The sequence below is a fragment of the Marmota monax genome, unplaced genomic scaffold, assembly GCF_021218885.2.
Source record: "Marmota monax isolate L192 unplaced genomic scaffold, Marmota_monax_Labrador192_F-V1.1 WCK01_AAM20220418_F8-fsc00021, whole genome shotgun sequence".
Lineage (NCBI taxonomy): Eukaryota > Metazoa > Chordata > Mammalia > Rodentia > Sciuridae > Marmota > Marmota monax.
In genome coordinates, this window is record NW_026695228.1 from 21,949,809 (window position 1) to 21,977,593 (window position 27,785).

The following is a 27,785-nucleotide window of genomic DNA, read 5'->3' on the forward strand; positions in this document are numbered from 1 at the left end:
TGCTAGGGGACAGCAGGCCTCATGGGGCCACACCAAAGGTCAGTGACAGCCAAGTGGGCCCCACGCCTGCCGTGGTGGCCGTGGAGCAGCACCTACCCTGCTGCATCCGAGAGAAGGTGGGTGGGGGGTGCAATGATGGCATTTAATGCAGCTGTGACAAGCACGGTGGGAGGGCAGGGCAGGGCCGGGCAGGGCTGGTGACCGCCCACCCTCTGGGCCGCTCTAAGACGTCCTCCCCTTTGGGGAAACACTGATCTGGCTGAGGGACAGCGCCATGAGGTCTGGGTGACCCTGGGACGGTGCCACCAGGGAGGCTGTGAGTCCAGGCCAGGGCCCCCGAGAGGCAGCCGCTGAGGGCAGCAGGTCATCGCCATCGTGGGAGGGGGCCGCGGGCGGTGGCGAGCAGGTGAGGGCGCCCCGGAGAGCTGCCCTGAGGCAGGAGGCGGGCACAGGAGCAGCAAGAAACGCACAAAGCCGAGCTCTTGGAACAGCGATAACAACGTCTTCAACAAAACGGCAACACAACGACGTCCCTGCTGCCGGGCGAGGCGGGCGCTGCCCTGGGAGGCAGGGAGCTGAGCTGCGGGCAGCTGGGGCGGGACAGCACGGAGGCTGTCACTGTACCTCTAGCGGGGCGACCTCACGTCCTTCCCTGGACTTCAGGGGACAAAGAGACAAGACTCCTGAGGGGCGAGTCTCTCTGGGAAAGGTCTCCCGAGGTGAGTGTCCATGGCAGAGCAGGTGGCCTGCAGAGGGAGGGAGGTCCCCGGGCAGAGGCCGGGGTGGCGGCCAGGGCCTGGGGGTGGCCCTCCTCATCTGGCGGGCTTGGCAGGTACGACCCGGTGCTCCCACCAGGAACCCCGAGGCCGGCAGGGCCGGGGTGTTGGCTGTGGTGGCCCCTCACTGGGTCCGGAGCTGGTAATCTAGGCGACAAGAGGGAGGCGTCCACCTCGGCTCCGTTCCCAGGGCCCCGCTCCCACCCCTCGGCACCCCCAGGCAGGGCACGCTCACCTCCGTTCTGGGTGATGTAGCGGACCCAGGGCAGCGCCTGGTAGCCGCTCTTCTCGATGATCTTCAGGTAGCGCACCTGGGACACGGGACAGAGCTGAGCACATGCGTGGTCCTCTCCTCACGCCCCGACCCTCCTCCCGCTGGCGGGGAGGCCGTGAGGGGGGCAACACGGGCCGCAGGAGGCCGAGGTGAGTGTCGGAGCCCTGGGTACAGGAGGCCCAGAGCCAGGCTGTGCGCCGGGCAGCTGCCTCCTGGACAAGAGGCCGCCCAGACCCTCCGTGACCCTCAGCTGCCCATGCGCTTTCTGAGGGGAGCCTGCCATGCTACGCGCTGCAGGGCGGGGTGCAGGCCTCTCCCTGGTGGGGCTGGGCCCGGGGAGCAGAGCCTCCTGTGCCCGCGGCAGGCTGAGCGAGCGGCGGCCCTCTCCCACTGCTCGCGCCGAGTCCACTGCGTGTGGCCTGCGCTCGCTGACGCCCAGTCCCCGCGGCCCCGCTGCAGCCCACGTACCTGGATGCCTGAGGTAGTGAAGTAGGGGATCTCGAACTTGACGCTGATGGGGGGCTTGCCCTCCTTGTCCTCGGCCTCCACGCTGGGCAGGCCAAAGTGGGCCCGCATCAGGTACTCCTTGCCGCCCTGGGCAGGGGGGACAGTCAGCCAGCACCGCCACAGCAGCCCACGCTGCGCTGGCCCCGGGACCCCGCCTGTCTGCTTTGGGTTGCCCAGCGCCCCACTTTCCCTGCCAGGCCTGTCCCCCATGCCTGACGTCTGCCCCCACGGGCCCCAGTGGGCAGCCAGAGCCACTCTGAGGAAAGGCAATGAGTTCTCAGAAGCAAAATGGCTTCAGAAGGTTCAGGAAGAGGAGACGAGGTGCCACGGAGGCCAACAAGACAGCGTGGCCTTGGGGGGAGGAGCAAGGGACTGAGCAGAAGTCACAGGCAGGGGCTGGGGGACAGGCCATCTGCCAGCCTAAGGTCTAAGGGACAGCTCCATGTGCCCAATGTCAGGGCAGAACGGGAAATGGACAAGTCAAGAAGCCTGTGGACAGGGAGAGGTGACGAGCAGGACCCCAGGGACAGTGCTGACCGAGGGCTGGCCCAGGTCCTGCTCCCCAAGGGTCGGGGGGCAGCAGCCTCAGGCGCAGGAGTGAGCAGCGACTCCAGAGGTGGGGCCAGAGCAAGGCCAGGGGGGCCGGCATGACCCTCTCCTTGCCCTGGCCACACTGGGACACCACAGTCTTTGGTCCCCAGAGGCCTGACCAAGGCTCAGCAGGGGTCGCTGTCTGTTTGGCCCCAGAGGGGGCGCGTCCTCAAGCCTCAGCTCTCTCCTAGACGTCTGCCCGTCCCCCCAGAGCCAGGGAGACGACGGCCCCGAGTGTGGCCAGGAAGCAGGAGGGCAGCTGGACAGCCACAGCCAACAGCGGCTGCAGGAGGGGAGCCCACCTCTCGCCTGGACGCCACCCGCCCAACCAGACCTGCATCCACACTGTGCCCTGGGAGCAAAGAGAGCAGGCAGGAAAGGGGACACTGGGAAGAGGGCCCCCAAGACGGCGGGTCCCCCACTTCATCCCCCCTCAGTGGGGAGGACTGCAGACTGACTCAAGCCAGAATGAGAAGCCACGAGAGGAAGAGGAGGCCACTAATGTCACAGCAGGGGACCTGGGCAAGAACGCCCCCTGAAGAGGGGGACAGGCCACCGCTGCACAGCCCCAGGCCTGGACTCCCAGGGAAGACAAAGCAGTTCCTGAGAACCTAACAGCGCGGCAGCCACTTCCACAGAGCAGAGGGGACGAGACGGGCACCTGCCGCAGGAGGGGCCCCGGCCCTCGTCCAGGTGGACGGCGCTGCGCTGGGGGCTGAGAACAAGGCCTTCATCTTCCCTCAGTCCATAAAGGACAGCACAGGGACTCACTGTGGCCGCACCTCCACCTACAGGGCGGGGACACGGGAAGAGAAGCCTCCCTCCACCTGCGTCAGGAAGTTTAAAAGACAAAACAAAACAACCTCTATCTGAATACATTATTTTAGAAAATAATGTAAAGTATTACAAGCCAGAATTACAGCATAGACACCTGTATAAAAACGAGCTTTAAAACAAAAATAAGTGAATTAAACATGTGACTCAGACAAAAAAAGACTCAGGGCTGGGGATGGAGCTCAGTGGAGAGTGTGGGCCATTCCTGGTCCCTCCGGGAATGCAAAAAATGAGATAAAATAAAATTAATTTAAAGACTTAAATAGGAAAGGAAAATAAATAACAAATAAAGTCAAAAACAAATCTGGAAAAAAAAATAAACAGACAAACCACTAGGTAACCTTATCCCCTCCCCCCCCAAAAAGGTAGTCAAAAATACACAAAACAAGAAATAAAGGAAGCCAGGCGCGGTGGCTCACACCTGTAGTCCCAGCAGCTGGGAGGCTGAGGCAGGAGGATCGAGAGTTCAAAGCCAGCCTCAGCAAAATTGAGGCCCTAAGCCACTCAGTGAGGCCCTGGCTCTAGATAAAATACAAAATAGGGCTGGGGATGTGGCTCAGTGGCCGAGCGCCCCTGAGTTCAATCCCTGGTATCAAAAACCAAACTAAAACAGGCCCACGTGGCTCGGGGACAGGACAGCTTGGCTCATCGAGGCGTTACTCTTCCCCATTAACAGCAGCCTTGTGCAGACCCGCGGGTTCCAATGATTGGGAGGAAAAGGAAGCCCGCGAAGGCTGCCGGGAGGTCAGTGGAGGGAAGCGCCCAGGGCGTAGGGCTGTTAGGCGGGCAGGGCGCCAGATGTGAAAACAGAATGAAGCGCTAGTTCAGACAGCGCCATCCCCTTCAGATGGACAGAATAGAGGAAGTTCAGAAATAGACCGACTGCCACGTGAAAATCTGGACCTGGTGAACACGGCATCTCAAACTGTGGGAAGACAGACTCGTTAGTAAATGACTAAAGGAACCTGAATGGACCTCTGGACAGAGAACGTGGGCTCTGTGTCTCCTCCCGTGTACCAGGCCGAGCTCCCAGGGGACCCAGACATGCCACCGTCGGGCTCTGGAGGCAAACGTGGGTGAATTCCTCTGTGCTAGGAACGGGGAGGCTTCCAAAGCATGACTTAAAATCCAGACACAACACAAGGAAAAGACAGACATGTGACGATGTTAAACCACAATATTAACAATGAAACAAGGACACAATCAGCAGAAGATGCCAGAAACAAAGTCCAAAGTGAACTATACACCACTTACACCAACAAAAAGGTCCCCATCCAGCCCATATGTAAAGAGCACTTGGAAACCAAGAAAAGGACCCAACCTGCCAAAAAAATTGAGCAAGAGAAAGCTAGTTCCCAGAAAAAGAAATGCAAATGGCCCTTAGTCACAAGAAAAGCACTGCTGATAACAGGAGAAGAGCAAGTCACAGTGGCACAGCCACAGTCCACTCTCTCTGCTTAGAAGTCTGAAAGCTTGACAGCAACTCTGCTGCTGCCCTCCCTGGGGAATCTCTGCAGGCTGCGACCCACCTTCCCTGAAGCCACACTCCCAGGACACAGGATGACACAGGCACAAGGTTAACCGCTGAAGTGTCTCTAAAGCCAAAGATTATAAACAACGCAGTTGCCTGCAGTGGGGGATGGTGACTGGCGACCCCAATAAGTAAGTGCAGATACAAAAACTGGGAGCTGAAGGGCAACACCATCTTGAGAGAGGAGGAGGAGCCAGGAGGTGCCCTTCCTGTTTCCCGAACACACTTCCAAGCTGTAGCTGGGCCCCTGGATCCAGAGAGGGCGAGCAGCAACGGACAAAGAGCTGGTGTCACCTAGGGGCCTTCAACAGCACCAGAGCCGCACTGGCCTTCCTGACCTCCTGGAGGAGGAGCAGGGAGAGCCTGGGGGAGGGTACTCACTGGAAAGGACTTGATGGACCACACGATCTCGCTGTTCTCAGGGACCCACTTGACGCTGCCCACCGTGGTCTTGAACTTGGGTGAGTCGGCATCGTTGGGCACGGGGATGTGGATCTCCACGTTGTTGGCAGTGGACCGCCGCTTGAACTGGCTCTTGGCCTGCAGAGGGGGTTGACTTGGCTCAAGGTTTGGGAGGGTAAAGGTGAGATGGCCCAGCTCAGCCACCCAGGGCCACCAGGGCCCCAGCCCCTCAGCCTGGCCTGTAGATCTGCTCCCCAACGATGAGCCCTGGTATCTCCAGGCACTTTCCCGCCCTCCCCCACCCTCAACGCCCCCCTGAGCCTGGCTTCTGAAGTCGGGTGTCTCCCGCCTGTCCCCCAAGCCTCCGTGGCTTCCCAGATCTCCCCCTGGCCTGGCCTTGGACTTCTAGGACAATGTCTGTGTCCCCAGCCTGGCATGGGCTAGAGTGTCATGGAGAGGTGAGCGTCCACCTGACAGGCAGCCGCTCTGGGGAGCCTCCCTGTGCCTGGCCACAGGCCCCTCCAAGGAAGTGGCACCATCTGAAGGGAGCCCTGGGTGGTGTCTCTTTCCTGTCCTTGGCCACCCCCCCAGCTGAGCCCACACTGAGGCAGCACAGATGGCAGCCCCGTGACACCCCGGCCCTCATGGAAGCCGATGCCCGAGGCCACGGATGGGCCAGGGCCACTGGAAGGCTCTCAGTGGGCGGCACACCGCTGGCCCTGCCCGGCTCCCGGCTGACCTTGATCATGTACTCGATGCGGCTGTGGGAGTGCTTCTCGATCACAGACTCGATCCAGATCAAGGGCTTGACCTGGGGGGAGGGGACGCACTGTCTCATAAGTGCCTCGGGTGGGAGGGGGAGGCCTAGGGCAAGGGCCATCTCCAGGGAGGGGTCTCGGTGCCCCGGGCCCTGGGAAGAGTGTTCGGCCAGCACAGGCGCAGGCAGAGTGCTGCCTGGAGAAGGGGCCTGCAGGGGCCACCACACCTGGCGGGGGGAGGGGCTCTGTCCTGCCTCCTCAGGGAGCTCAGGCCCTGGGACTCGGTCTCCTTGGAGCCGGACACTGCCCATGGAGTGGGGGTGGGCAGACACCGTGCCTGCCCTGGGGCCACCTCGTGGAGCGAGACACCCCTGGGGACAGGGCCTTGGGCCTCACTCACGTGGGTGTTGAGGCGGTAGGACATGAGCTCAAACTCGCCGTCCGGCGGGATGAAGGAGATGGTGCGGTCGTTCTCGAAGCGCGAGAGGCGCACGCACTGGTGGAACTTCACGTCCTCCAGCTCCACAGACTTGCTCTTGCCCCCTGAGGGAGGGAGGGAGGGTGAGCCCTGGGCTCCCGGCAGAGCAGGGCCCACTGACACCCCTGCTGACCCTCGCTTCCCTGGTGGCACCTGATGACGATGCCTACTGTGGTCCTGGGGACAGGGCTGGCAGCGGGCTTCTCCGGACACACTTGCTGATGATCGGTGGCTCGGCTCCTTGAAGGGCCAGGCCCCCCCGTGCCCTCCTGCTGGAACCTGTTTCCCACCTCACTAAGGGGACCGGGGGTGCCCCTGCCCAGCCATCCTCATGGGCTAATAATGCCCGGGAGAGACAATCCTGGGCCACCGTAGGAAGTGCTGCAGGTCACTTCCACTTCCCGTGACCTTCCCACGGCCCAGGGGAGAGACCTGGCCTGACGGTGCAGGCGAGGCTGAGGCTGCTCGCTGACATTTACAGTGCTCCCTGGTTTTCCCCAGCCCTGGGTGGCCTGGGACCTGACTCTGGGATTTCCACTCTGGCATCTCCTTCGCCATCTTGTGAGCCCTGTGAGATGCCCTAGGCCATGTGCTCGAGCCGGCCTCTCCTCCATGGTGAGCAGCCCCATGAAGCCCGCCCCGGGCCACCGCTGCCCGCCCCCCCACTTGGCCTGGTACTCACGGCCCGTGTTGTCGAAGAGGACCTTGTCGTTGAGGCCCAGGCGCAGCTCCGGCATTCCCGAGAGGAAGACCCGCATCTTGATGGAGCCCACGATCTCGCTGCGCAGGACGTTGCCGTTGGCACTGACCTGGAGACGGCGGCTGGTGTGAGGGGCCCCGCCTGCCAGTGTCCCCACCACGCGGCGGCCCCCCACGGCTTTCTTCTCGGCATCCCTCCTGTCTCCACGCTCCCCCTCATGAGCCCTGGCGGGGGCAGCCCAGGCACAGACCCCGCTCCCAACCCACGCCAGGCTGAGAGCTCTGGGCACGAGGGGCTCTGTCCAGCCCCCTGCTAGAACCAGGGGGACATACACTGCAGGCCCCACCTCATAGGTCTTGGGCCACACTGGGCCTGGTGATGCAGTGCCAGGAACTGACCTAGGCGCTCTCACATGGGAGCCCCTGAGTGACCCCTGAACAGACCGAGCAGCTGGTTCCTCTGAGGCCGCGTCCTCAGCTGACCCGGGGCAGGACCCTGCCAGCCCTGGTCACCTGGCGGCAGGGCGCGGCTCTCACTTTTCTCCAGGTCTCTGATTCTCCACCTGGGCCTACGGCCCCTCCTCCCCAGGGTGGTCAGAGGTGGAACATCCGGGTCCTGGCCCTCCCCGTGTCCCAGGGCTGCCCTGAAGTCTGAGAGCCCTCAATCCAAAGTGACGATTAACGAAACACGTCCAGGCACAGCAGCTAAGGCCCCAGAGGACCGCAGCCTCTGTGCCAGGCCACCCGACACACTCTCGGGGCACCTATGGGGCAAGGATTCTGACCGGAGGTGACAGGAGGGGGCCGCTACTCACTGCACTCATAACCCAGGACACACTTGAGAGTGCCGTTACATGCCACCAGGTGACAGCCTGCACCCACCACCCGTCCCGGGAGCCCCCGTTAGGGAGGAGGACTTTGCAGCACAGAGGGAAGCCCTGGGCCGAGGACGGAGGAGGGAACCACAGCCCTGCCTCAGCTCACGTGGTCACTCTGCACGGGCAAGGCCACGCTGGCAAGCACGTTGAGGGCCGTCAGCTCAGACCCAGGGGCCACATGCCAGGGCGCACCCGCCCAGGGTGCAGGGAAGGCCCAAGGTAGGGTGTCTACAGAGGAGGACATCGCCCAGTTTTTCACACAAGCATCTAAAAAGCACCGGGTGGACCAACGGAGGCCCCACCAGGCTGCTGTCACTGAGGGGAGGGGAGAAACGGTGGGGCCAAGGGGACTACAACTCTGAGGAAGGCACAGGAAAGGACAAGGCCCTGCAGGCCCGCCTCCTGCCGTTGTCCCCCGTCCAGTCCCACCCACTGGCCTCCCGTCGCCTGTGCCCAGGCAGCACCCTGGTCTCTCCCACGCCCTGCCGTCTGCCTGCAGCACCCTCCAGTGAGGGAGGCCAGGCCGCTCCCTGCTCAGCCAGCACCAGGCAGGCACCTGGACCCCTGAGCTCCAGGACCAAGTCTTGGGGGTCCCACCTGCCTCGCTCCAGGGCCCCCGGGCCCCCTCCTCTGGGAGCTGCCCCCTCACCTGAGTAGGTGTCCTGAACCCTGGCCGGCAAGCCCAGGCAGCACAGCCAGAAGGCCTCCCAGCTCATGAGGCCGGTCTCTGCCTCAGGGCAGCTGTCGGGCCAAGCGCCTTAGCCGAGGCTGCCTGGCCACCCAAAGCCAGTGCCCTCCACAGGGCATGGGTCAGATAGATGTTTACCAAGGGGGACTGGCTGCAAGGTCCCCTGCTCCATCCACATGACAGGAATCTGGAGACAAATGTTGACCCAGCCACCAGGTCTGCAGTCAGACTTAGGAAGGTGACGCTCTCACATGGGCCCCTGTGGTGACCTTTATGAAGGAGTGGGATCCTGGGCAGAGCCACACGCAGCAATGCACTATGGCTAGGTGCTGTCCCCCTCAGCTCTAAGCTGCACCCCTAGATTTGCTTTTCCACCCCAGAGAACCCCAGAGCCGTGTTCTGGGTTCCAACAATTCAGACGAGGGCTCCTAGGCAGAAGGGGACGGTGGTTTACGAGGTCACCTTCTCGGCACACAGGGTCGCAGCGAGAGCTGTGGAACGATCTTCTAGAGGAGCCCCCTCTCAGGCAGCTCCAGGCCTGGAGACCCCACCCTCTGGAAGTCCCGACCCAGTGAGGGAGCTGTCGCCAGCACACACCTGCCGATGAGCAAGCATGGCCTGTGCCCTGCTGTGACGGCCAGAGGGACACACCCTGGGCCCACGTGACGGATCAGCAGGCCAGGCCAGGCTGGGGGTGCTGCAGGAGGGCGGCAGCTCCCATCAGCCCCGCCAGCCTCACTGCGCACTGACGGCCACGGCGGGCCCTGGACACAAGGCCCTGGAGGAAGTGAGCACTGTGGGCAGACGGCATTGGAGGGCCTTGGCTCACTTGGGGCTGGAAGGGGAACTGGGGAACTCGGGGGGACAGTTCTGTTCTCTCATGTCCCGGGCCCAGGCCATCCCGTGATGCTGGCTGCTGCTCCAGGATGGGCAACCCTGTGCTCTTCCCTGTCCCCACCTGTGTGAGGCCCGTCGGTGAACCCCACAGTGGCCAGCTGGAGCCCCGGGCTCGGTCGGGGGAAAGGGAACGGCTGGATAGAGCGCAGAGAGGGACTCAGGAAAGCCACCCAGAAGTCGTGTCTCCAGAGCACTCTGGAGTTTGCGTGAGAGTCTGATCCTCGTGCCGTATGACTCGCCCCCCACTCAGAGCCGAGCTGACCACCCGGGCCCCAGAATGACCACTGGGCAAAAAAGTGAACGGCCCCGAGGCTTGGGACTCAGCTCACAGCACTGGGCTGGAATTTGTGGCCTGGACAAAACCAGGTCAACTGTTGGATAAAACAAAAGCACCAACATTTTCCATATTATTTAAATAAGACCTAGAATCTCATCATGTAGTAATTTAGAGTTCAGGATATGATTCATAATTATGCAGCACATGAAGACCATGGCAATTTCAACCTGCGTGGTAAATATACCATCTATGGATGTTACTGCTGACACACAGATGTCAGGATTATCTGACAGGGACTTTAAACAGGCACCTTATAATCATGAACATGCTTGTGACCAATACTGAAATAGGAAGTCTCGGCAAAGAAAAGATGACACTTAGAAAAATTAAATGGTGAAAATTTTAGAAGTAAAAAAATACACTAACTAAAATAAAAATGAAAAGCAGAAAGGAGACAACACAGGAGAGGGTCAGTGAACTTGTGAACCGGAAGACAGATCAACAGAAATGATCCAGTGGGTACAACGGAGAGAAGATGGGAAGGACAGAGTCTGGGGGACCCACAGGACAATAACAGAAGTCTGACATTCCCGTGGCACTGGAGTCCAGAAGGAAATGGAGTGAAATAAAAACATACCTGAGGACGTCGTGGCTGAAGACTTCCTGAGCTTGGTGAGAGACTAAACCTACAGACTCAGGAGGTGAGTGAAGGGCTGGGCCGAGCGCAGTAGCGGAACACCGGCCGGCACGTGGGGAGGACCTGGCTTCAGTACCCAGTACCACAGGGGAAAGACGGGAATAAACTCCAAACAAATAGGAACACACAGACACCCACACCTGATGTCTGAAGTCTAACTGCGGCAGGCCGCAGACGTGGCTCGACGGTACAGTGCTCGCAGAGCATGCACGAGGCCCTGGATTTCATCACCAGCAGCAGGAAAAATAAAACCTAACTGTTGAAAACTAAAGGCAAAGAAAGACTGGGAGAGCAGCCAGAGCAAAACGACACATGACCCACAGAGGACAAGGACCTGAGCGACTGGGGACGCCTCACCAGGAACAGCAGCCCAACATGTTTAAAATACTAGAAGAAAACTGCTGATCCAGAGTTGTGTGTCCACTGAAAAGATCCTTCAGGAACAAAGGCAGAATGTGAAGACACTCCCAGATGAAGGAAAAACCAGGGACACTGGTGTCCCACAGACCTGTACTATAAAAATCGCTAAGAGAAACGTCTTAGATGGAAGGAAAATGATGCCAGAGGACTGGTGAGCACCTGGGTATCTATGGGGACTGCTCTCCTCTCAGGTAGCAGTGGGTCTCACAGTTGAGAAAGGAGTTCAGGTGTCTGGTGGGCTTTTCCACATACGCAGACGTAACAGGACGACTCTACCATCCAGGGATAGCAGTGTTCACACAGACCAAAGGAAGTGTAGGAGGCTGGTTCCAAGTAACTCTGAAATCACAAGTACAGTCACCCGTGTTTAATGACCAGGCTATGTTCTCATTAGGTGACTTTGTCACTGTGCCAACATCATAAGTACACTCATACGGACCTAGATGCATAGAGGTCACAAGTCAATAACTAGACACGGCCTCTCGGTGCAATCCAGAGACCGTGGTAACACAAGACGTATGAGACTGCTGCTGTGATCACACAACACAGTTTTATGGCCAAAAAAAACCCCAAAAACAAACAAACAAACAAACAAAAAAACACTAAAAGGAGGACTCTTGGAAATGGTGATAAACAGTGTGGCATGGTAAATACGTGCACCAATAACCCAGTCGTTCATTATCACTATTAAGCATTACACACTGCACACAGCTGTATGTGCTGTACTTTTTTATACGACTGGTACCACAGTAGGTGTGTTTACACCAGCATCACCAACACGTGACATGACAGCTATGACATCACCCGGTCACAGGAAATATTCAGTTCCTTTAAAACCTTATTGGACCACCATCATATATGTAGTCCATTGTTGACCAAGATGTCATTATGTGGTGAATGACTATTAGTAAAACAGAGAACAGGAAACAAATGACAAAATGGTAGACTTCAGTCCAAATTCAGTCACAAAAAGTATGAATGGCCTAAACACATGCAATTAAAAGACAGAGACTACAGCTGGGCACGGTGGCACAAGTCTGGAATCCTAACTACTCAGGAAGTAAAATGAATTCAAGATAGCCTGGGCAACTAGTTATTTTTATCAAAAAAAAAAGATCATCAGATCTTTAAAAAATTTATGGTCATTTTGTGTATACGGCTTAAAGTAAAAGGATGAGAGAAAAAGTAAAAGAAAAACGTACACCGTGAAAAAACTAACCACAAGCGCACCAGAGAGGCTGGGGCTGGGGCCTAACCGCCTGCCCGGCCCCGGGTTCCGCTCCCAGCACCTCCAACCAAACAAAGCAAAACGCTGGGGAGACAGTGTTGATAGCAAAGTGGACTTCAGAGCAGAACACTTATCAGAAATGAAGAAGGACGTGGCATAATAATAAAGGGTTCAGTTCATCAAGAAGACATGAGAAGCCTAAATGCGTAGGTGCCCAAGAGCAGGGTGGCAAAGACACACAGCCACCGTGAAGGCAGGCACCCTACCCCCTCTGTCAGTAAAGGGTGACAAGCAGCAGAGCACTGCCAAAACTGCTGGAAAAACTGAACAACGCCATCGATCAGCTGGATCTAACGGGCCTTCACAGCACACGCCACCCAAGGACAGCAGAGGACACACTCCTTGGCTACACACATGGAGCTCTCACCAGGAGAGAGCATTCTTGGGTCCTTAAAACAGACCTAACACATTTTAAAGAACTGAAATTATTCAAGGTATGTCCTCAGACAACAATGGAGTTAAATATCAATGACAAAGGATGACAAAAATCTGCAAACCTTCAGAAATTTAAACATAACCCATTGTCAAAAGGAAAGTCTCAAAGGAAATTTGAAGGTATTTTCGAACAAAAATAAAACCCCAACATATTGATTGTGAGATGTTTTAAATAACAATGATTTGAAAATTACAGCATTAAGGGTTTACTTCAGACAGGAAGAAAAGTTTCAAATTCCTATCTACAGCTTTACCTAAGTAACTAGAAAGAGAAGAGAAACCTTCATTAAGGGGAAAGAAATAGTAGGGATGATGCAGAAATAAAATTGAAAAAAACAGAAAAATGGGGGGGGGGGAATCAATGAAATCAAAAGCTGATTCTTTGTAAAGATCAATAAAATAGGTAAACACCTCACAAAACTGATAAAGAAAAAGGAGAGAAAACACAAATGATCAGTACTGGGAATGAAGAGGAAATACCAGCATAGACTTTCAGACATTAAAGACCTAAAGGATTGCTATAAACACCACTCAACAAGTCATGTGACATGGACCAAGCTCTAAAATAAAAAAAAAAATAGTAATGAAATAAAAAGTTGAAATTTGTAGTTAAAAACATTCTGAAAAAAATCACTGCTTAGTTTCATAGTTTCACTGGTGAATTTTAACAAATGTTTAAATAATTAGCACCAATTCTATATAATCTCTTTCAGAAAAGAAGAGGAAATACGTCCCAGATCATTTTATAAGGACATCACTACCTTGATACCAAACCAAACCTAAGTATTACAAAATGAGAAATACAAACCAGACTTTGTTATGAATACAGAGCCCTAACTCTCCAGTACAATATCAGGCAGACGAAAGCCAACAATACATAAAAAATAGCACACCAAGACCAACTGGATCTACTCCAGGAATGCAAGCCTGGTTCAATCATCAGAAAGCAGCTGGCGGACACCACCATGTTAACATCTTGGGTGGGGTGAGGCTGGCGAGAGCCTGCCTAGCACGGGAGGTCCTGCCTAGCACGGGAGGTCCTAGGCTGCGGCCCCACCATGGCAAAAAACAAGCAAACAAACATCAAACAAAAATCTAAAAAAGGAAACCCCCATGCTGGCAACAATTCACACAGAAAAAGCATTTAACAAATACAACACTTATTATACATGATAAAGATCTTGCAGCAGATTAGCAATAAAAGGGAACTTCTAACATGAAAACAGGACGTTGACAGCTGCCTTCCTAGTTAGCAGTGAAAGACTGAATACTTTCCTTTCAGGAACAGGGAAAGAAGGTCTGCTCTCAACGCTCACAGTCAACACTGCCCTGAAAGTTTTAATGAGGTAATAGGTCAAGAAAAGAGAGAAAAGGCATAAAGATTTTATTAAAAGGAAGAAATAAAACTGTCCCTGTCTATGGCCAATACATCTATGTAGAAAGTCCCAAGGAATTCAAAAAGCACTTCAAGAATAAGTGGGTTTAGGGCAGAGGGGTTGTGGCTTGTTGGTAAAACGCTCGCCTCGCACGTGTGAGGCACCGGGTTCGATCCTCAGCACTACATAAAAATAAATAAAAGTATTGTGTCCATCTACAACTTAAAAAAAAAAGAATAAGTGGGTTTAGCAAGGTTGCAGGACCTGGTTAGCAAACAAATGTCTCATTCCTAAACCCTGGTGATGTCCAGTTGGAAATTTAAATTAAAATATATAACTTATAACAGCTTCAAAAGATGAAATTCTTGCTGATACCTGACATTCTAATCCAGAGATGAAGCTGGGTGCAGTGGCACACACCCATAATCCTAGTGGCAGGGAGGCTAAGGAAGGAGGATGGAGAGTCCAAAGCCAGCCTCCTCAAAAAGCAAGGAGCTAAGCAACTCAGTGAGGCCCTGTCTCTAAATAAAATACGAAATAGGGCTGGATGTGCTCAGTGGTCGAGGGCCCTGAGTTCAATCCCTATTACCTACCCCCTCGAACAAAGAAACCAAGATGAATGAAAATAAGGGGACCATAAACTCTCGAGTGCCCGCCCCGCTAAGCCCACACTTATGAGAGTTCAGGAATCAGGAAAAGTAACGTCCTTCTCACCTACAGAGGGCTTTTATTGTTCACAGTCAATAAATCACTTGAAAAAATGCAGTGCTTAGGTATAACTCTAACAATGCGGTCACAGTAAAAACTACACAACATTGATGACAGAAATCCAATCTCTCTTCCTTTCTCACGCGCACACCCACACACACACTCTCTCCCTCTCTCCCTCTCTGTTCATGGATTGGGAGACTTAATTTAGTAAATATATCGAATCTCAACAAATTGACCTATAGAGTTAACAAAAGACCAGTCACAACCTCTGTAGAACTTTTGTAGATATAGGTAAGCTGATTGCAAAATTTTATATAAAGGAACTAGAATAAAACATTTTAAAATGAAGAATGTTGTCTCAAAATAAAAAAAAATAAAAAGGGCTGGAGATGTGGCTCAGTGGTTAAGCACCCTGGGTTCAATCCCCGGCACACACACACAAAATAATACTATTTTGAATAAATCATAAAATCATACTGATTTTCAGACTTCTTATAAAATTACAACAATCAAAATGGTGTGTTAGTGATGTAGGGATAGAAGGCCACATAGGCCAACAGAAGAGATGGGCACAGTATGGACAGTGGAATATGCAGACACAACAGCTACACAGACACTGGAAGAGAAGACAGGCCAGAAACAGAGTGAGGTTAATTTTGACAAAAGTGTGAAAGCAATTCAATAGAGAAAGGGTACTCTTCTAAAAAAGAAAAACAGTGTTGGAACAACTGCAAAAAAATTATTGTATATGCAAAAAGAAACCTGGATATAAAACCTCCCACCTTATATAAACTCCAACTCAAAATGGACTGTGGATCTGAATACAATCTATAGAGCCTTGAGAAGACAGTGCAGAAGGCTGGCCTGAACTTGGGTTGGCAATGAGTCAGACTCGACACCCAAAGTGCAATAAAAAATGCTTTTGATACTTGGATTTCACCGTTAAAAACTTTTGCCAGATACTGCTAAGAGAATAAAAAGGCAAGTTATAGACGAGAAGAAAATACTTGCTGGTCCGATTACCTGACCAAGACTTGTATCTGGGATATAAAGAACTTGTAAACTCAACAGTAAGAAAACCAGCAATCCCATTGTAAAGTGCTCAGAGACACAGAGAGACATTGCTCCACAGAGGGTTCAGGGGTGAGAAGGCAACACAAAAAGGCATGTTGCGCGTCATGGAGCCCTGGGGAAACACAGACGGGCACTCTGCCGAGAGAACGCTCCTTACGCCCTAGAAGGGGGTGCGCAAAGTAAAAAAAACCACAGGGGCGCAGCCACCAGAATCCCCACCCGCTGCTGGTGAGCGTGCAAAGGGGAGTTCAGTGGTTTATTATAAAGTTAAACGTACACTTACCGTGTGACCCAGCCATCCCACTCCTGGGTATTTACCCTAGAGAAATGAAAACTCATGTCCACACACGACCCCGAACACGACACACAGCAACACTACTCATTTATTGCCAAAAACTGGCAAATGACCCAAATGTCCTTCAATGAATGGAGAATCACACTGTGGTTCATTCAGAATGTAAAACAAAGAGAAGGGCACAGAGAGGAAACAGCAGTGGACACACGAAACCTGGACCCCCGCGAGGCACTGCACTGACAACGCGACGTGTGGCTCCTCACACCCCCTGACAGCTGCACTGCAGGACGATGCCATCCAGGTGACAATCTCAAAGACCACACGACAGTAACTGAGCACAGATGGTGGCTGCCTGGGGTTGGGGACGAGGGGAGTGGGCTACAAGGGAGCAACACGAGGGATGGACATTTTGAGGGTCTCCACCCTGGCTGGGGGACGAGTGCACAGGTTTGAGTGGGGGCTGACATTCACAGGCACAACGAGCAACTTTACTCAATAGCTAAAAAGCAAATTAAAGGAACAAACCAGACGGGCTGGGGTGCGGCTCAGTGGCAGAGCATCGGCCCAGCATGCTCGAGGCCCTGGTCCCCCCAGCGCTGAAAGCAAACGAAGCCAGGCACCAGACAGTGGACCAGAACCCAACCCAGGCCCTCCAAACCAAGGCAGCACCTGGAGAACCACCCCGCACGCTCTCCGCGCCCTGGAAAACAACACCCTTTGGACATCCAACATGAGGTCCGAGGAGTGACAATGACAGTCCTTCAGGGAGGAGGTCATTCTGATGGCAGGAACTGTAGCTTTTAACTTTTTACACTTTCTTTCTTTTAAACAACCTGCACGTACTGAGTGTGAGAACAAGTGCTCTCTGGCTAACGCAACCTGTTTCCTGAGCAGCAGGCTCAACACTGCTGATGCCGATTATCACAACCTCCGTGTTTCTTAGGGCTTTGCCATTATTAAAATTAAAATTAGTTTTTTCCTATGATGGAGCACTCAACAACATTTTTTTAAAAGCAAGGAAGAAACCTGGGGTCGTGGCTTAGCGGTAGAGCACTCGCCTAGCACATGCGAGGCCCTGGGTTCGAGCCTCAGCACCACATAAAAATAAACACATAAAAATACTGCGTCCAACTAAAAAAAATCCTTAAAAAAAAAAAAAAAAAGCAAGAAAGAAGGAAGCCTACCAAGAGGTTCACAGACTCGATGACGTCCAAGAACACCTCATTCTTCCGGTACTTGATACCTTCAGACCGCCAAGACACTGCATTGGTGACGGTGGCTGGGGGCCGCGGGGCCCCTGTTTCCAGCTTGTGGCCTTCCTGAGTGATGTACCTGTGGGGCCAGAGCACGGAAGCTTCAGGTGGCCATCTGGGCAGGGCAGGGTGGAAGCAGGAGGTCCTGAGCCACATGGAAGCCCCTCCCTGGCGTGGGCTCCAGGACAGGACCCCCTGAGTGCTGTCCAGCAGGCTGACAGAATCCAGCGACAAACAACCAATAGCACTTATTTCGGGGAGCAAGGAGACAGTGTTTCGGGGATGTGTGTTCAAGTGCATGCATGCGTGACTGACTGCAGGGCTGCGGGGCCCAGGGCCTGGTGCATGCTGGGTGAGCTCGCTACCACTGAGCTAAGGCCCAGCCCTTTGTAAAAACTTTTTATTTTGAGACAGGGTCTCGCTAAGGGGCTGAGGCCAGCTTTGAACACACAATCCTTGCACCTCAGCCTCCCGAGTAGCTGGGTTTAGAGGCTTGCCACCGCACCCAGCAGAAGAAGAGCCTATGAAATGGACATGTGAGCAGAACTGAGCCCTGCGGGGGCACCCTGGTGACTGATCCCACCTGGAGAGCAACAGGTGCAGTGGTTGGGAACACAGGCTTCTCTGGGTGTCCCCTAGCTTCCTATGAAAAGAAGACTGGTGCCCGGGACTGTGGACTGAGAGGATGGAAAGTGCTCTCCACAACATCCGGCCCAGTAAGTGCTGCACCCACACTGACTGGTTTTTTGATGGAAAAAACTCCAAAGAAGAAAGACTCTGTCACAGCCCGTTGTGCAAATGAAACATAAGCCAGCAACTTCCCGAGAGCAAGGGATTCAGGGCGTTTATGTGACTACAACAGGAAATGATGTTCATGTTATGAGAGATGTTGTGGAGAAAGGACCCTAAGCCACCCAGAACAGCTCAATCTAAAACCCATGTCCACACTGGGCGCGGTGGCGCACGCCTGTAATCCCAAAGGCTTGGGAGGCTGAGGCAGGAGGATCCCGAGTTCAAAGCCAGCCTCAGCAAATTAGCGAGGCTCTAAGCAACTCAGTGAGACCCTGTCTCTGAATATAAAATGAAAAGTGCTGGGGACGAGGGTCAGTGTTAAGCACCTTGGGTTCAATCCCCAGTAACAAATAAATAAGGCTCAGGTCCAGCTGGAGATGGGAGGGTGAGGGGGACAGCAGGGATATACATTTGCTTCTCCCACTTGCAAACCTGAGGACATGATGTCATGACATGGCCCCACCTGACCCATGGTGCCCTCCCCACCCACTCACTCCTGCAAGATTTTGCTGTCCGTGGTCTGGGGGTAGCCAAAGTCCATGAGCTCATCCAGCAGCTCGTAGATAATGACGAAGTTGTCCCGGATGCTCTCCTCCTCCAGCTCCTTGAAGTACTCGGAGAACACCTGTGGTGTCGGGTGGGGGTGGGAGGAGCGACGGGGTGAAGGGGCTGCACACTCCTCCACCTCCAGGCAGAGCCAACAGCCCTGCGCACACATCCCAGGCTTGGTGACGTGCTCTGCAGCACTCGGCCTGGAGAAGGCAGGCAGGACAGCGCTGGCTGTCTGTGAGGGGGGAACCAGCAGGGCTTGGGCACACGCCCTCCAACATCTGACCAGAAGCCCTGGATCCAACCCACAGTTCCATTCTCCTCCCTCCTAGATCCACACCCCCCCGACGGGCCTGTGGCGTCCCCAGAGCCTCTCTTTAATTGTGCTGACACCTGGCATGTGTCAGCCACCCCCCAAGGTGGGCCCCAAGCAACTGGGCCTTGAAAAGTCTAAGCAGAGCCTGGGACGACCCACCTCCCCAACCCAACTGCCAGCTGGTCCTCCATCATTCCTCCCGGCTCAGGGCTCGCCCCTGTCCCAGCCCCACCTCCTCTGTCCACTTCCTGACCTCACCAGGGGGGAAATTACAAAGGCCACAGAACCCCAAGTGCAAGAAGGCAGGGTGCCCCTTCCCACTTCCAGAGTTCTGGCTTCAGAACTCCCTAGGGATGGCCACAAACGGGGACGCGAGAGCAGAGTCACTCCCCAGCCCCTGAAGGACGCTCACCTGCACCACCTTGTAAAGAAAGGAGAACACCAGAGACACGCATGCGTTCTTCTTGGAGGTGGCGACCACTGCACGGAGCCTGGTTAAGGAGCGTTCCCACGCGGCTCTGCCCACAGGCCCTGCCTCTCGCGTCCAGTCACACCACCTGCCATCTACTTGTGGCAAGGGGGGTTAGCAGCCCGGGGCTCCAGCCAGGCCTGGGACACAGCAGTTACCAGCCCCCAGGGAGCACTTGAGGACACAGAGAATCACAGAGATGACAAGGGGCCTGGGTGAAGTGGCCTGGGGTGGCCTCTTCCAAGAAGAGAAACCAGGACAGGACCGACCAGTCCTGCTCCTCCAAAGATGGGTCAGGTTCCCGGCCAGGACCCCTGGGACACGGCTGGGGCCAATTCTGCCGCTAGCTCTTGCCGGCTTTGGCAATGGGAGTGGCCCCTGAAGCGGATCTTTTTAACGTAACCTCAACGTCCCTCCCTGTTTAATGGGGGCCTGAGTGCAGACTTGCTGTGTAAGGTGCCTGGCCCAGATTCCCCTCCTGCAGGAACCAGCCCCTGCCTCCACAGGGCCAGCAGGTGCTGGGCACTTCCTGTTCCTCTTTCCTGAATGGGTCTGGAGCCACCAGGGAGGTTGGTCCCTCTAAGGCCTGTATGTGGCACCACAGAAATCCCTGTCCGTGACATGCCTGAGCTAGGTGGCTTGTGTGCCAAGCATGAGCTCTGGGATGGAGGGAGGGCGGGCAGGGGCCACGTCCACCTCACTTCCACCCTCCCCCGCACAGCACAGAGGTCAGGAAATGGGCGCCGTGGAGAGAGAGGAGGGCAGGCCCTTCCTGCAGCCCAGCAACAGGCCTCCCGGAGACACAGGGAGGGGGCAGTGGTGACTTTCCTGGCCTTCAGAGTCGGGTTCATTCTGGAAACTGTCACCAGACGATAAAGTTGGGGACCAGGCTAGGGTGGGAGGATGTCCACTCGCCCAGAGGGGTGAGCCCTCACTGTCTCTTCCTTAGCTGTCCCTGTGTGGAATGTGGGGATCCAGAGAGACACTGGTCTGATGGCTGCTGCTGAGCTCGCATCAGTGCCTGGCCCCTCCCCACACCTGGGTGTGTGCGGCCCAGACCCAGGTGGCTTCAGAGAACGGTCAACTCCCTGAGTTACAGACTGCCCAGAGGCTCTCCAGAGCCGTCTTGGCCTGCTGGAGAAGGGCGAAGTCTAAGCAGAGGCCAGAGGAGGGCCACCCCCTCCCACCGCAGATGAGCCCCGCACCAGCAGGCTGGCCTCCCGGCAGTGCAGAGTGGAGGAAGGTGGCAGGGAGGCCGGAGGCCACGGTCCCAAGGCTCTGGGCATGCGGTGGCCCATGGAGCGCGCCTGCATGGCAAGTTCCCACGTCCCTGCAAACACAGTGGGGCCGTGTGTGCACCAGCTCACCCGCCCCGGCCCTCGGAGGGGGCTGCTGCTCCCTTGCACTGTGGGAGGAGGGGACGGCCTCTGCCACTTCAGCTGCTGTGGGGGCCCAGACGGGCTGGCTTCGGCACAGCCGAGCCTTGCCACAGCAGTGTGGGTACCAGAGGTGCTTGGAGACCTGGTCCAAGAAGCAGGATGGCCAGCTGGGCCCCATGGGCAGTCTGGCTTGGCCGGAGGCAGGGAGGAGACTCCATGATCTGAGCAAACCTCTCCCCATCTCTGTAGCTCGCTGCCCTCTGTGGTGCAGGCCAACTCCCCTCCCATGTGGACACTGGCCTGGCCTCTTCCGCATCTCCTCGTGGCCACTGCTCTTCCCTAAAAGGATGCACTCAGCAGCCAGAAATGCAGATGTGCCTGAAGCCCTCCCAGGAGTTGCCACCACCTTTGGGTGACATTCCTCTAGACCCGGCTGCAGAGCCGCTGACCACGCCGGCCTTGCTCCTGCTCCGCACCCCCAGCTCCAGCTGCAGCCCCTCGCAGGAGCTTCACCTGGGCCCAGTGTTCCTTATGCCCCCTGCCCTGCGTGCTGGCCTTCCTACAGGTCTCTTCCAGGATGTCACCTCCTTTCCTGGGCCCCCTCCTGCCCCCTCCTCCCCACCCATCACCTGTCATGCTGTGTTCTTAGTCTATCTCCTTGGGCAGCAGGGAGCTCTGGAAGGACAGGGCTGTGTACCCTGCACGGTACTGGACCGGCCCTGGGGGCATGCGTGTGTAGGCAACACACACGTGTCGACACACACACTCCCATGTTCACACAGGACTGCAGGGAAGGGATACGATACAGGTTGTTGTGTTTGATCCACATGAAGCGGACACCCCCGTGGGCCAGGATGGGGGACAGCATGCCCTCCTCCTCCTTCTCCATCAGGATGGGCATGAAGTGCTCCACCTCCGACATGTCCACGTCGCCACGGTAGTTCCGACAGATGAGCACCTGGGGTGGGGGAGGAAGAGGACAGACAGGAGCTTTCATCTGGGGTGCTGCAGTCTGGGCCCTGAGGCAGGGGCGAGATGTGCCAGCTGTCCTGTCCTCCTGGGGACAGGAACTAGACCAGAGGCCACTTCCCCCTCCAGGTGAACGTGAGGACGCCCCCACTGACTGTGGTTCTTGGCAAGGAGAGGGCTCTGGAGGGAAGGCCCAGGTCTGAAGCGCTGGCTCAGAGACACCAGGCCACGCAGCTCCCTGCACGGGCCCTCACGGAGGCGTCCCGCGCCAACACAACTTGCTCTCCTGCCCGTGTCGGGATCCTGTTTGCTACTGAAGGTTCAGTTTACTAGATCACACCTGCAGCCCGACCAGGAGAGCCCCTCTCCTCTCCCACCTATGGATCAGGACCCTCTGCCCACTTGTGGCGGAGCTGAAAAACGGAGCAAGCACGATGGGAAGTCTGACAGTGTCTCGAAAAGTCAAGCCACAGTTACCGCAGGAGCCGCCTTCCTGTAGGTGTCCACCCCAGAGAAACGGGACTGCGGGTTGGAGCACGCCTGCAGCAGCTCTGCACTAGACAGACCTGGAGGCCACGGCCTTCAGCAGCGGAACAGAGGGAAGACTCGGCCCATGCGCACCGCAGACAGCCAGCAGCCACAGAAAGGAACACACCACAGTCACCCCCTGTATCTGCAGGGGACTGGTCCCAGGGCCTGCCCCACCAGCACACCAGAATCTGCTCCAGCCCCTCGTGTCAAGCGGCCCAGCACCCGCATGGAACCTCCACCCAGCCGCGGTAGACTCCGGCCCGTTTCCTGATGGGTCACAGCACCTAAGACAACACGCAGGCTACGTAAACAGTTGTCACACCATATTGTTTAGGGAATAATGACAAGAAAAAGTCTGTACATGTTCAGTGTGGGTAAATTTTGGGGGGAGCGGGTACCAGAGATGAACCAGGGGACTTAACCACGGAGCCCCACCCCAGCCCTTTCTTGTCTTATTTGTAGACAGGTTTTGCCGAGTTGCTTAGGGCCTCGTGGCTGCTGAGGCTGCTCCGCCTCCCAAGCTGCTGGGATGACTGACAAGCCCCACGCCCCTGGCCTTTTTCAGATACTTTTGGTCCATGTTAGGGTAAACCCAGGGGTGTGGAGCCTGAGGACTTGGCGGGCCAGCTGTCCTGTACCCACACAGAGGGACTTCAGAATCTCCGCACTGGAAAGGAACCAGACAGGAGGCAGAGCCGGCGCGGCTGCACTTACACATAAACTTCTTGAAAACACATCAGTGGCTGCTGGGGACAGTGCTGGACAGCAAAGGGGCGAAAGGGCGCTTCGGAGTGCTGGGCTGTGTGGCTCTTTTCCCAGGCTGTACACGTGACTGATCTCATCAAACGCACACTGAACTCAGTGCAGCTGACACATGCAGATGACCCCTGGCTGGAGGATGCGAAGCGAAGAGGCTCCTGCTGGGCCAGCCTGGGCTAGTTTGGAGCTGCTGAGCTCTGGGGGCCAAGCCACGGCGCAGCCCCCATGCCGGGAACTGCCACCTCAGGAAACACAGTCTTCAAAGCTTCCAGCCAGGAGAGGGCAGGAGAGGGAGAGGGGTGCCTCTCCTGGTCTCTTTTGTGGCTTCTGGGAAAAGGCCCTGTGGGGGAGCTCGTGGGCCTTGGCCCGGCCGGGGGACTCCCACCTGTCCTCCTGGCCATCACCCTAAGGCAGGCCCGTGGTCGTCAGAGACAGACGGGATGGCCTTCAGGGTGAAGCTGCCTGACTGAGGTCACACGGCGAGTGAAGCAGTCAGTGCCTCACCCCAGCCCCAGCGGGCTCCAGGGCCACCTCTGCTGCTGAATGCCGCTTCCCTGGTTTCTCATGGTCCACTTTCTTCTCCAGGGATCCAGAGTCTGGGGGATGCTGGCTGGACAGGGGCCTCTGGGTCCCCAGAGTGCTCAAAGGAAAGAGCAGGGCACAGTTTGCTTCCCCTGCCTCCCCCCCAGGGCTGCCCAGGTGCTCACGCGCTGGCGGGCACAGCGGCACACGCCTGTCGTCCCAGCTACTTGGGAGGCTGCGGCAGGAGGACAGCAAGTTCGAAGCCAGCCCAGGCAACTTGGGGAGATCCTGCCTCAAAATAACAAAAAGGACGGGGTAGAGTGCTCCTGTTCAATCCCTAGTACCACAGCGAACAAAAACCAAAATTTAAAAAATGTATGCATTCTGTGCCCCTGTAAGGTGGCACTGTGCTGCGCCTGGGGGCATGGCGGTAGCCAAGGCATAGGCATTTGCTTAGGGGGCACTGGGGGCCTTCCCGAGGGCATGACCTTCGAATCAAGGCCTGAAGGGACAGGAGAGACGGGGACCAAGCATGGCTGAAGGTGTGGGGTGGGGACAGCCCATGGGGGTCTGGGAAGAGTGGGCAGGCCGAGTGACGACCGCCTCAGAGCTGGGGCTGTGGGGCCAGAGGAGAGGTAAAGGCAGGAGGGAGCAACACTTAAGGTGACAGCCCCCTCCTTGCTGTCACCCTTGTCCCCAACCCAGGTCCTTCCTCACAAAATGCGACAGGGCTCTCCTCAACAGAAGCCAGAGTGAGTCTCTCTTCCTGCTGAAACTGACACCTACCCCAGCCTCCCTGGTACTGAGAATGAAGCCTCCGTCCATTACCATGGCTCACAGTACCTGCGGGTTGGGCTCCTCGCAGCCCCTAACGCCCCACAGTCCCACCCCCGGCTCTCGGAGTGATGCACATCTGCTCCTCCTCGGGCCCTGTGCACTTGCAGCCCCCTCTGCCGAGAAAGGCCTGACCTCCTCTATTCTCAAGCCTCAGCTCGGAAGGCATCTCCTCCAGGTCCTGCCTGCCTGCCCTGGCTGACAGAGCGTGTCCCATCCTTCCACCCTGGCCCCATTGTCCTCAGTGCCCATCTTGCACATTGCATCATATGTTTATTTGCACCTTCCTTTAATGTCTGACATTCCCAGGGACCAGGAGCCTCCTGTCTCCTTCACGGCTGTGTCTCAGCACCCAGGGTCCTGCCTATAGTAGATGCTCAGTAAACATGCATGGAGTCAACATGGGATGAGGAGGGGTCAGAACAATGTCTTTCTAGTGGGGACAACTGGATGGATGGATGAACGGTTGTGCCGCTTAGTGAGGCGGACCCAGAGCAAATCTGGGAGGTGACAGGATGTTCATTTTGGGAAATGCCCAGTGTGCAGTGGCTGGGATTTCCACGGTGTCCTGGAGGCCAACAGGCCTCAGAGTCAACAGAGATGGACAGTGATGGTCAGAGAGGCAGAGGTGAGTGCAGGACTGCAGTACAACTGAGAGCCACTGGCACTGCCATAAATTAAAGCCCACCTACCAAGAGGGACAGCATGGGGAGCACACTGAGGCCTGAGAGCAGCCAGCTGTGCGGGAGGGGCGGACAGCAAAAGGAACATCAAGAGTGTGACATCCTTAAAGTTGGGGGAGGTGCTGATGACTGGTGGCTAGTGGCGTCAGCTGCTGCTAAGAAGCAAGAGATGCAGAAGTGTCCAGGGAGGGCTTGCTACAAGCGATGTGGCCACACTGGTCTCCTCAGGGATCCGAGGTTCTGCTTGGCAGGCAGACACGTGGTCCTGAGCTCCTCGATTATTTTTGATTCAGTGCAGTCTGCTCAGGAGGCCGACTTTTGGAACTGGAGGTCCCCAGGGGGTGGAATAAAGGGCGTCTTGGTTGCAGACGGAGGGAAGGGGGCATCTTGGTTGCAGAGGGAGGGAGGGGAGCTTCCCAGGGGCAAGTCTGATCATGCTTCTCCCAGGCCACAATCTCCTCATTATGACTCCTTCCTCCTGGAATTGAAGGGGTCCCTTCAGTGCCCTTCTCCAATTGGGACATTCTCAACACCATTCTCAACACCTGGTGCCATCCTCCAGGCTCTGGCATTAACAAAACTTCTGATTCGCCAGCCCACGTGGGCTGCCCGTCACCTTCTGTACTCACTGGGACACCTCTTCTCCACCTGACCACTAGTTGGTCACCTCAAAACCAGCTCCGGCACTAACTTCTGCCAGGGAGCCTTTTGTAACTCCTCTGACAGCCAAATACCAGGTTGAGCAACTGCATCACCGGGGCCTTGTTCCTGCCTGTAGCTGCCTGGATCCGTAACCTCTTTGCTTCCACGCGCCTCCCCTGCCAGACCGAGGGCTTGTGGAACCTAATGCGAACTGTGGGCCACAGCAGGGCCAAGCCTCCCACATTTCCACACAATAACCCCATAAAGGTCTCTTCCAACCAGTGAGGAACTAAGGCCCAGAGAAGATAATGCATTTGTCAGAAGTCACACAGCTGCACCGCGGAGATGGGTTTTGCACTCAGCCTAGCTCCATAGAGTTGGCACAGGACTGGGTGCGTGCCAGGCACTCAGGAAACGTTTGCTGAAGAAACAAGCAAGCTGAGACAGGCATTCTGCGGCATCTCTGGAGATGTGGTGGCCAGGATGGAAGAACATATGCCCCCAGGACTAGGGAGCACTGTACCCACCCACCCGCTGGTGCACCTCTAAGAAGGGCATCCTCCCTGTTTCTGAGAAGGCTGGGGGAAGAAGCACTGGGACCCACCAGTTGTTGCCTTTGGTGGCACCCAAGGCAGGCACTCACTCAAGGGACTTGAGGAAAGTTCTGGGGGTGGGGCAGGAAGGGGCAGCCACCTCACCTCTTCAGCCTCAACTTCTGAGCCAACTCCTGTCCACCTCGCCTAGGACCCAACACCCACGCTTCTGTCACCCATGAATGCGGGGCTTGTTTAACACTGCTGGGCCAGCTCCTGCTGCTCCCACATGCAAGAGGCCGGGCGGCCCTGTCTTCCACCTGGGGTGGGCTTGGAGGGCAACAGCCCACTTCTGAAGGCCTGAACATTTTTTTTCTGTAAGAGCTTCTCTTGTCTGACAACCCTAGGGAAGATGCCTGGTCCTACTTATGCCAACTCCCTCAGTCTCAGTCCCCTTTGTCAGTCTCCTTTGTCACTCCCCCAGGGAAGCCCTCTCTGACCCCTCAGCTGAGGCTCTCTATTATATGCTCATTGCTCCCCCACTGTGATCGACATTTACTTGTGCTTATTTGTATTTGGAGATTGGTGTCCATCTCCCTCACCAGACTGTCAGTTCATGGGACAGGGACTGACTGACTGTGCTCCCCCCAAAATGGCCCACCACTTAGAAGCATGCCTGGAGCTTAGTAGACGCTCTGCAAATATCACTGAATGACAGATGACTCCAAGTGGAACTTGGAGACCTGCTACTTCTCTGTGACCGGTTTGACCTTGGGCAGGCTGCTTCACCTCTTTGTGCCTCAGTTTTTCCTCCTAAAATGCCACTCCCCCCACTCACCTCCCTAACCCTCGTAATTAAATGTCACGATGATGAACGGAGAGAAACTGCTACAGGGAGAATACGCAGGTTAAACAGAAGCTGCTGCGCCCACAGAAGGCGGGATTGGCCCGAGGGCACAGAGTCCCGCCACGCCCAGTTACCTCGGTCAAGGGTCGCACGGCCCCTCGGCGCTTGACCGGACTCTGAGGGCGGCTGCAGCCCGTCCTCCCCAAGTTGGGGTGGGGGGGGGCTTCCCAAGGAGGCCCAAGCCCCGGACTCAGGACTGAACGGAAGGGGATGAGGCCACCGGTTACCTGGCAACGGCGGCGGTGGCAGCCCACCGCGTTACCTAGCAACAGACCAGTGATTGTGGAGTGAAGACCACCGCCCAGTTACCTAGCAACAGGGCGGGGCCCTTCAGGTGAGGCCTATCGACCTCCACGCTTAATGCCAGGGTGGGGCTCCCTGGCCGGTTACCTAGCAACAGGGTGGGTCCCCGAGGGACGAGGGCCCCACTGGTTGCCTGGCAACGGGGAGGGTGGGGAGCCTTCAGTACCTTGCCCTTCAAGTCCAGCACGTAGACGGCGCTGGCGGACATGGCGACTGCGGGAAGCCTCGGCAGCGCCGAGGGCGGCTGCAACGGCAGAGACTGCCGGGCGTTGAGTAAGGCCAGACGCGCCCCGCGACAGTTCCTCTCCACTTCCGGTTCGGAGAGCCGCGCGCGGACCGTTATATCCGGTCGGGAGGAGGTACCAGGATGCGCAGGCGCGGGACAGAGTTTGCGCAGACGCAGTACATCCTATACGACCTTATTTCTCGCCTCGGTCTCAAACACGCCGGAAGCAAAT

The 27,785-nt window shown here is 56.2% G+C and overlaps 1 protein-coding gene across 2 annotated transcripts; it reads right to left on the reverse strand.

Annotated features, from left to right (window-relative positions):
• Positions 1-480: 480 nt before the first annotated feature.
• On the reverse strand, positions 481-27,658 carry Ap1m1 (adaptor related protein complex 1 subunit mu 1). 2 transcript variants are annotated; one of them, XM_046436887.2, is made up of 13 exons: positions 27,494-27,658; positions 21,446-21,602; positions 19,209-19,276; positions 18,426-18,556; positions 17,071-17,218; positions 15,875-15,910; positions 6,834-6,960; positions 6,074-6,216; positions 5,655-5,726; positions 4,895-5,053; positions 1,519-1,644; positions 1,012-1,087; positions 481-923 (listed from the first exon to the last, which is right to left on the reverse strand). In XM_046436887.2, the coding sequence occupies exons 1-13, from the start codon at positions 27,533-27,535 to the stop codon at positions 901-903; spliced, it is 1,308 nt and encodes a 435-aa protein (XP_046292843.1). In that variant the 5' UTR covers positions 27,536-27,658; the 3' UTR covers positions 481-900. The 2 variants fall into 2 exon arrangements, with proteins under 2 accessions (XP_046292843.1, XP_046292844.1); XM_046436888.2 differs by lacking the exon at positions 15,875-15,910 and having other exon boundaries at positions 27,494-27,657.
• Positions 27,659-27,785: the final 127 nt, after the last annotated feature.